This window comes from Hyalella azteca, unplaced genomic scaffold (assembly GCF_000764305.2).
Source record: "Hyalella azteca isolate HAZT.00-mixed unplaced genomic scaffold, Hazt_2.0.2 contig13949, whole genome shotgun sequence".
In the NCBI taxonomy this organism is placed as follows: Eukaryota; Metazoa; Arthropoda; class Malacostraca; order Amphipoda; family Hyalellidae; genus Hyalella; species Hyalella azteca.
Window position 1 is genome coordinate 127,680 of NW_025943851.1, and position 10,473 is coordinate 138,152.

General features: G+C 36.0%; 1 protein-coding gene across 1 annotated transcript; it reads left to right on the top strand.

The window, feature by feature from the left end:
- Positions 1-2,401: 2,401 nt before the first annotated feature.
- On the top strand, positions 2,402-6,760 carry LOC108672276. Its single transcript, XM_018159915.2, has 5 exons — positions 2,402-2,579; positions 4,578-4,677; positions 5,096-5,250; positions 5,531-5,703; positions 6,046-6,760. The coding sequence occupies exons 2-5, from the start codon at positions 4,602-4,604 to the stop codon at positions 6,209-6,211; spliced, it is 570 nt and encodes a 189-aa protein (XP_018015404.1). The 5' UTR covers positions 2,402-2,579; positions 4,578-4,601; the 3' UTR covers positions 6,212-6,760.
- The last annotated feature ends 3,713 nt before the right edge of the window (positions 6,761-10,473 follow it).

The window sequence follows — 10,473 nt, forward strand, 5'->3', positions numbered from 1 at the left end:
TTGAGGTGTTTCGAAGTAAATGTCGTGGAATTAACCACTGTCGATAGAATACTACTAAACTCATCTGATTATTATGAAACCGGATTCTATGTTCAGTTTTCACGATCAATGAACGATGAGAACAATAATATCGAACATATTCTTCTTCCATTCATTATTGAATTCAGATTCATGAAAATTACCCTATATTACGCTAAGCGCATTCATTATCAAGAACACGCTTAAAACAAAACTAATGCCGGGTGCCAATTTTGGGTCTCTGCCTCGCCTCTCTAAGCAGTCGCGCATTTTTGTTCTAGCTGGAGCTCTGGACGATGTCTAATGAAATTTAATGACCTAGAGGCCCGCGCAGAAATCTTATATGAAGAAGGATAGCGCAGCGCTCGCCTAAGAGACGAGGTGCACAACAACGGCTCCAGCCTCCCGATATATATATGAATGGAATGATCAAAACAATTTTCAGATGAATAATAAAGGCTGATCAAAACAATTTTTTTACTGATATAAAAAGTGTGATTATTTATCTAAAATTCCGACCGAATCCTATGCAGTGTAGTGGATACGTGGCTGTAGATTTATCGTGCGAACGAAATATTTCTTCAAAACTATCGCAGAATTTTCTCAAGTAATTTATATTGTTTCATGAAAACAATATTCACTAAATTTTTGCAAGTACGGAATTTAAAAGCTTGAGAAATGAAGCTAGAGCTAAAACTCGATAACCTTAATGTTTCACTCCGTTTGAATTGTGCCTGGCGTCAGCTGGCGTCAAGTTGAAGCTCATTCTCGCGATTCCATGGACGAATAGCTCATAAAATTGCTTATCCTTTGATCGCAAAGCGGAAGTGCTACAGAAAACAGAGAGCGTGGCTTTCAGTAAAGACGATTCGCGCCAAATTTATGCTGCACATATAACATATTCAAGACATGGCCGCTGGCGAGATAAGGCTCTGGCCCGCTGTCGTAACTCACACTTTTCTGCCCAGTGCTACGAAGTGTGAATGGATCCGACAAGCGGCGAAGCCGAGGAAAAGTGCCTCTCTTTGCCAGCCTCAGTAAATTTTCCTGATAATCTAGCATTGTGGAGAGAGCCGGAGTAATTCGGACGCTACTTGGGGCTGAATCTCAGTTACAAGTAAAAAAATTCGCCATTTACTTATATGTACCGAATTTCATGTTTTCATGAACATCCATTGTTTAGACTTCATCATCTGTTAGTCGAGAAGTAGATGATGAAAAATTACGTAATGGACAGAAATAGAGGAAAAAGTTTTGTTGTGTAACGAGGAATTAATAGAATTTTAGGATGGAAACAATTTTCTCGTTTCATTGCAACTTTACAATGTGTACTTTTATTCAATGTTAATTTTATTAGTCGTCATTTATTGCCTGCGTGGATTTGAAAAAAGAACCATGAAAGGTTGTGATCAATTTGAAGCTTGAGTTTTGTTAATGAAATCAACGGAAAAGAAGACAGTTTGTGGTCATGTTGTAATTCCCATACTCGATTAAATTGCGCTTGATTTAATTCCAATGGAGCGCACATGTCATGAGCTTTTTTTCGCTTTGCTATAAATTTCGCCTCTTTAGATCAATTCATTACAAGTATGAACTGGCCAATGTTTATGTTTATAGGCAATGATTCTCTCACAACAAGAAGGAAGATCTTTATTGCAGAAAAAAGCTGCGCGTTGGAGTGGAACTGCACACGTAAAACTCACAAATATTTATGTTAAAATAACAAGAGAACTAAAATTTTTCTTTTATAAATAAGCAACGTATACCATTTTTGATAGACATTAATTTGACTATATAGGATAAATAGTCTAATGCAAAATTCATTCTCCCTCACCTTCTGCTCAATTCACAGATAACCTGTCAAACACACGGAATTTTCGCTGGGACTAATTGGGTAATAAAAGTTTTTCATTTGACAAATCCTCTATTTGAAGTATTACTTGAGAGGGAGAATCGGTCTACAAACTTTGAGCCGCATAGCTATTCAAATTGCGAATATGAGTGAATATTTTCATCTTTAGTCTAAAATATGAGCGAAAATGTCCGTGTTAGAACGATTGCCACATGTCACGGAGCGCCAACATTCTGCTGCTCTGTTGTGGAGACCGTCGAGCTGCTGCCATGGCGTCAGTGACGTACGAACTGGACGTGCACTGCCATGGTGTACTAACTAAATTTATAGAGGAATCGCAAGAAAATAAAGATTCGAACCTCGCAACATCAATGCAACGAAATTTTACTGCATAAATTCAACTGTCTTCATATCAAGGGTTGCCGTTTATCAAGGAAACGGTAACTGTAAGCTTGTGCATGTCAGTGTCAATGTTAAGGTCAGCGTGGAATGATCGAGAGGCTGCTAAGCAGCCACTGATTACCCCTGGGTTTGTTTTTCTGACCTCGCAGTGCACTAGTAACGCGACTCGGGGAACCAGCATAAGCAAGACTCGCTCCGTGCAATTTAAATGCGTAACTTTGATTATTCGGAAACTATAAAATAAATTGACTAATTGTTCAGAAGCATAAGTAAATTTGCTTCTTCTGGAGCATTATTCACATCCAAGGTAAAATTTAGATAGTTTCAGTTAATCCGATCTCGTTCTTCGTATTTTTACTTAGCCATGAATTCAGCGGGAGCCTGAACTTCGTAGTTCCCAATGCATAAGTTGCGCTAAACCTCTAACCGCCACAAAAAAAATTTATTTCCGTTAGAAAGCAGGATTTTAAAAATAATTTTAAAAATCATCGCATCGGGGATAATCTTTATTGCATTGTTACACGAAGTAAATGACAGACTAATAATGAGGTACTCATCAATGTGACGACAATTCATTCTTTGTGATAAAAAAATGAATGGCTACAATGCTCGGAAATAAAGTGTTCGATTTCATTGATTGGTAGGTTTCTTGAAGTTCTATTTATTGTTTAACGTTAAAGCGATAGAAATGAGTCATAAAAATTGCGTCAGCTTCCAAATTTGTCCATTCAAAAATTTAAGAACTAATAATATTATCATACTGCACCTCTTAGCTTAAAACTTAACGAAGATGAATTACACCACTTTAGTTTTTAATTGTTATGTGAATAAGGCGTGGCGTTGAAACTACACTGGAAATCAACAATTTAAATCAAAATTTTGGAAGTTTGCGGAATGCCAAATTATTTTTGCTAAAATTGGGTGATCCTCTCAATTTTGCAACAATGTCGCCCGTGATTAAATTATGGTAGCTAACAAAACATCTCAATTTATTTAGTTATACATTCGTACACAGGGAATTTGTTTCACACTCACCTTGTAAAATTTGTTGGCATTGCACGAATTGTATAAAACTCACTTTGTTCGATATTTCTACAACACTTCTCTTTAACGTCACTTCTTGTTGTTTGTCTGTCGTCTGCTACAAATCTTATAATCGATATTTAGAACACTTCTACCCGTCCAATCGATCTGAAATTTGGCACACTTGCATAAAGTTGGAGACAATGCATGAATCAAGTGACAGAATAAATAATTTTTATAACAATTTTTTTCAATATTAAAGAAAAATAGAAAAAATAATTTCGTCAGCTACAAATATTATTGTCGATATTTGACACACTTATACCTGTTCAATCGATTTGAAATTTAGCATACTTGCGCGAAGTTTGAGACAATGCATGAATCAATTGACAGAAGAAATCATTTTATATATTAAATTTTTTTTCATTATTAACAAAAATTTAAAAATAATTTCGTCCGCTACAAATCTTAAAGTCTATGTATGACACAATTTGACCTGTCCAATCGATCTGAAATTTTGCACAATTACATATAGTCAGAGACAAAGCATGAATCAGTTGACAGAATAAATCATTTTGAGAATTTACAAAATTTTAATAACCTAAAAAAATTGTGAAAAATACTTTTTTTTAATATTTGAAAATAAAATTAGAAATTTATTGTACATGTGTAACATCCAAGACTCTGGATGCTTCATAAGTGTTGTATTTAAAAATTAAGCGCATATTATTAATTCTTTCATGCGGCCAAAAGTTCGTCTAACGATGATGGCCAACGACGATCCCATAAAACCATGAAAATTATGTCTGGTATTCATGACATAGTGCCCCCACCCTCTCATTCTCTATATCCTCACTTCCTCTCCTCTCATGTATCATGGTTGCTAGGAAGCAGCGACCGACAAATTGACTGTGGCATTCCTCTGAACTCGTGAAGGTTTTCGTTGAGTGACCTAGCAAAAGAATTCATGGTTTACGTCAGAACGTATGTTTCTGTGTATTTCATATGTTTACGTGTTAAAACTGGCTGAAATAAGTAAGAGAGAATTTCTTTCATATATTATTATGTTACATATATACAGGATAGAATTAAACACCTAAATAATCATTATTTGTTTCATCCTTCGAACCTTGTGTCCTTCACACGATAAAAAAATTGCGTGCTGATGTGCTCACATTATTATTGAAGAATGTGTTCTACTTTTAAATGAAAGAAAAAAAATTGATTTACTTCAATCCCATGAAAATGCTTATTTGGCAATTGTAATAAATTTTCCACCCAGATTCCGGACACCTGAGCCTTCACGATGAGATCCGTGGCGCTGACGTGTGTTCCGTACTTCATCGTGGCGTTGGTTGTCCTTAGTCACCTGACTGTTTGCAGTGAGTGGATATATTCATTTATAGATGTTCGGAGTTGATCAATTCATAAAATTCTTAATAGTAAGTACTTATGTCGAAGTTTGCAAATTAATAAGAGAGTTATAAAGTTTCTAAAATAAAGAACAAAATGACAGGATTTGTGTTTTGTTTGTTATTAAAAAGTTATTAACGAAATTCTCTATGATTTCTTGGAGTTGATGATTTCGTGAAGTTTATTTATTATTTCGTCACACACCATATTCATTTAAATTATTCTTGACCGATTATATGGTCAACACTTTATTGTTATGCGCCTTTATTCATGCATTTGCAATCCAACGTTCAGAAACACACTGTCATCACGTCGCCTCAGGCAAAGTTTGATTGAAATCAACCGATTCAATTATTCTTTTCTGACATTTTCTATCAATGTATGCAGATGCCACGAAAATAGAATGTTACGTCGATAAGAATGGCGACAAGACAGACCCGAACAACATCTACCGCTGCGCCGCGGACCACACCTGCTGCCAAGAGGAAGGTTTGCCATCCTGCTGCATGAAAAAAGCAAGCAGCGTTGCCATGTGGGAACAGGTCTGTCGAAATCACAGTGAGACATAAGATATATAGTTTGAAATGAGCTAATGATGAAAATTGAATTCATTTTCAAGACAGAATGGAAATTTGTTAATCAAATTTCACAAATAAGGGAGAAACGACTATGATAATTTCAGCGATAACTATTAAAAAAATTTGTGGTCATATCGAAATTTAATGCTTTCTGGAGCCAACTTGCGAGGATGAGCAAACTTATAATGTAGATAATTTTTCTATTAAAACATCACCAGTTAAATCGGTAAAATTTGTAATACAGATCCAGCTTTGGGGCATCCTAGGCGCGGGCATCATCGTGCTGGGTTTGGTGATGTGGTTCTGTCGTCACGACGGCGATTGTTGCTGCAACGCAAAGGACGGACGCAAGTCTTGCTGTGGCAAGCCTTACGGCAAGAAGCCCGACGACAAGTTTGCTGAGGGATACGGAGTGCCGTGAGTAATTAGGCAATAATCTTGTATACAGGAATACTGTTGATATTGAGTCGGTAATATGCGTTTATGTAATGGTTCCATTTCCACGTTATATATGACATGTAATTTGTTGTGATTCAGTTGTCCATGCAAGTGTCACGGTATTGAAGATCTGATAAGCTTGCTGAAGTTGGTCGCACTAACTCGAACCACAATTTCAAGAAATTACCTCTAAGTTATTACCTTAGCTGCAAAAGGCATGTGTGTGTGTGTGTGTCTGTGTGTGTGTGTGTAGTTAACACATTATGATTCAAGAATACCCACACATCAGAAAATATGCCTAAAATTAAAAATATCCCTTAGATCGGACACAGAATCGGATGACGACGACGACGACTCAGACGATGATGACGAAGAAGACGACAAGAACAAAGACAAAAGCTTGAAGAAGAAACCCTACGCACATCCGTCCACCGAGGAAGAACCTCAAAGTCAAACTCCCGGGAACTTCCTGAAAACAACACCGTGAAAAATCATCCCCATAACCTAAACCTTTCGCTCACTCTGGAGGGGATATCACCGGCAGAACAGCGTAAAGCTTTGCAATTAATTTAGGTTTTTAAAACCTGCCGCGAAATTTGAAAACCCTAACCACGCCTCATGAAAGCTTTGAACGATCCAACTGAGTAACAACTGACTATAGTAAACTGATAATTGCGTGAAAAGCCTATAATATTAAAATTTGTGAATCCCAAAAACGGCTGAAATCTACTTTGCTAAAATTTTAATTGATATTTGTTTGCCGAAAAAATTTTGATGCGGTCTCATTTGCTTCGTCCTCGCATGCAACATTTTTTTTCCGACTTTACACTTGAAGACTTTAGTGACTCTCTGGTCACACTTCATTGAAGGACACCTGGATACTTAGAAGTAGTTGCATTATTTACTATTCTCGTATAACATCATTGAATGTATTTCCTTCATAATTCTGTGATACGTTGTTTGTGAGAATTTGAAAAGCATTCATAATCTAGTGGCATAGTATTATATATTTCACAATTTACGTGTCTTTTCATGTAAATATATATTTCCACAATTGTTATTGTTATTATTCACCCAAGCAGTTGAAGATGGGCAGTAAAAATCGATCACCAAAAATTTTCATTTAGTGCTTGAATAACCGTTGAAAAAATTTCCGAGCTAATAAAGTTTTCAAAAAAATGTTCAGTTTACTAAGTCAACTGAGCAATGAGCATATATCGCTTAAAAATTTAGTTTTATATCTTTGATAATTTTACTGACAAGGATTACTTTTAAAAATTTTTAACAATTACTAGTTAGAGCGAAGTGGAGAAAAAAATTTAATCTGATGGAAATCATGGGCTGAAAGGACTTAAATTGAGTTACCCATGAATTTCAATATGGAAACAATTTTGCATGGTAAAATTCATGAACATTTAAACATTTTTAACTGCAAAATTGGGTCTGACAAACACACGGCAAGTTCTGGGTTTGTTGTTTAGGGTTTTTACATTGAAATTACATGGTTCGTATATTGAATGCGAAATTACATCGATATATAACTTTTCTAGGTTTTTATATGTGTACTCGGTAGGACTAGTTAAGCAAAGTGTACTTATAATAAAACACAGGGAAGCTCTCATGGCATATTCTGAGCGAGTAAAGACGTTCTAAGTTACATAAATTGTCTTCAATTCTCGTTCTGAAAACAATCGTAATATCATAAAGAAATAAATGTTTCAAATCTAAATGGATGTGTTTTTTTAAGTCAGCATAAGACCAAAAATGCACGATTCCGAAATATAACATGGCGACGCACTTCATTTGGAAACTTTTTTCCCGAAGAGGCCAACAAAGCTTTCGTCGACACAAGTAAAAACATCGGTCCGGTAGAGTTTTTATTGTCAGCTGAAGCTATTTTGGAATTAGTTAAACGTTGTTTTTGTTTTTTTTTTGCTGGTATTTCAGTGTTCTGATTGCTATTATTTGTTGTCACTTGTTTCGCTTTCTATGGAAGCTTATATAACGTGAGCTGGGACCCCAACTTGGGCAATATGCATGGAAAGAAATTTTTAATTTAAAGTTTCCACGTTCCATGGACATCTGTGCAAGATCGCAATGTGTTAATTGCGGTTTTTTATAGGAGATTTGGCTTGAAATTCATTCTATTTTAATAAAAAAAATATTTCTCTTGTGTCAGCAAGCGAAAAAAAATCATGAAATTGTCACAATATCGCAACGCATGAGTATGCTTATTCCTGAAATATACATAGCAACCCTAGCCGTAACAAGCTTTAGATTTATCGAATAATTTTTATAATTGGTTTAGCAGTTTCCACAAATTATTCCACTACCTGAGTATACTTTCCGACCGACACGTCTGAGTCAAGAAAAATTAGTGCTCCATTGTTTACGGCGCGGTTGTTTTTCTCAGTGTATCAGAAAGGAAGAATGGATTTCGGCAGCGGAGGTTCGGCGTCCAACAATCGATGGCGCAGGGATCGCCATAAGCCAGCACCGACGGAGCGCGGGGCATCAATCAGTCCAGAAATCACCAGCGTCGCGCCGACGAGAATGTCGCGCCGCGCAAATATTTCTGCGCGGGAGTTCAGGATCTTCTATTATTCTGATTATTCGGTGTGAGAGATTTTTTATTCAGATAAAAATAAGTACAGTATGACGAGTTGAAGAGAAAGTTCGTCTTATTTGAAAATTAGAGATTAATATTGTACAAGAAGTTGATGGAAGGATAAATGTAATAATATTGTAGACAGCAAATAAAAAACGGTGAACTGTTAATGGCGTAAAATTAAGTTAAATTGGTGACAAAAGTGAATAAATTATTGATAGAAAAGAGACAAAAAGCATTATTGAATTGTATAATAATTTATACATTAATTGTGAGAATTGTTCTCCCATCATTGAAATGATAGCAAGCGACCAAAGAAAATGATGAAATAATGAGCTTTTGAAGCACCATTCAATTTTTGCGCACCCCATTCGACTCTGAAGACAATAACAGCGTGACGGAAATTTTCAATTCGCGAACATGAAAATATTTGTAGCACAGTGCAGGCAGCCAGAGGGTCCCCTATCATTTGATTAGGCCGTCATTAGGTCGCTATTAATGTTTGATTACCGAGAGGGTGCTGCCTGATTTCTGTTTGTTTGACGCAATTCTTGCTAGTTTGGTGAATTGGAATCCGCTGTGAAATTCGCAGCCCATCACTGCGAGATTTCTACCTGCAAACGAGAAACCTCATGTTAGGAATAATCGCGCTTTAAGTTTTTGGGAACCATTTTGAAATTTTTTTGTAATTTTGCGAGAGCTTTAGAGAATTTTTCTTGTAAACGATAAAAAATTACAAAATTCACGCCCAAACTTCGTTTTAATCAAGATGAGTCTTACATTGCCTACAGATATGTAGGAAGAATTATCACTCTCATATGAATACTTCTGTTAAAGAAATAAATGTTAAAGGATGTTAATGTGCATAAATGTTAAAGTTATAATTTAATATGAATATGGCAAGGTGGTCTCTTCTTCCATATGTTGTATCTCTTCTTCCATATGTTGTATCTCTTATTCTATATGTTGTATCTCTTCTCCCATATGTTGTAGCAAACCATGGCGATGTAAGCAGCTGCCACAAAGCCTCAAAAACTTGTCGTCCAATATTTCACGCGATGCATATTGCGCTGCATGACGCTGAGATGCCATCAATTTTGTGGTGTTAACATTTTTATGGGCAAATTTTCCTCAGCCGTCTCAGTTTCTCGATGCCCATCACGTTAAATCTCATCTAAAGGCAAATATTGGCGAATATTGTCAATTTACGCCGTCAGAACGGAAGGCTATGTCGGCAACTTGGTCCATATCGAGCGATGAGCAACGTTCTCTTCACTTGTTTGTAATCTACGCAGCCGCTGCGAGAACAATGTTCTTCAGCATATGGAAGCTCCTTCAGCGCATCGCAGTTGGATCGCATGCAGATTCCTTATATGTCCCGATTATTAATTAATCCATGTTCTAGTTATACTGATAAATTTGTGCTCATATATTGGTAGCCTACCAATGGTACCAATTAATACCTACCCATATGGTAGGTATTAATTACATAAAAATTATGTTGGAAAATTTCTATTGGCAAGTAAAACAAAACAACTCTTTTTCCTCTTACTGTAAGTGCACTCTTCAAATCTACCATACTAGTTGCCGAACCCACATACCAACCGAAATATTTAATAAAATCGTTGTCAAACATTTGTCCAATATATTAATTTTATTCTATATTCACGAAATTTTTCATCAAGCTCATTTTTGCAAATGTGATGCAGAGATTCATGCCAAATTTAATGATTCATATTTCGCTTATGAAATGTTGTTTAACAGCGAAAGTGAGCTCGTTACGATTGCTTACGCTGATAATGCACTTTTTCAGACTCACCAAAGCAGAATAAATTACATCATCTTCTTTTTGTTTTAAAAATTTTAATGCACTAATTTAATTTTCTTCACTTAATTACAAGTTTACGGCAAGACTTCGGAAGTTTGTGATGAACTTGCTTCAGAAAAGAAAAAACTATTTGCTTTGATGTTTTATTTGTACATAAGGTCGGGCTCATTTCTCTTCATTCCACTCGGTGATGTAAAACTTAGGTACTCGGAAGTGAGGTCACGTTCCTTTACGGGGCAAACTCAGTCTACAGAAAAACTTTGTTGAATACAACAGCTATTAAGTCCCGTACTAATATTGCATTGTTTCTTTA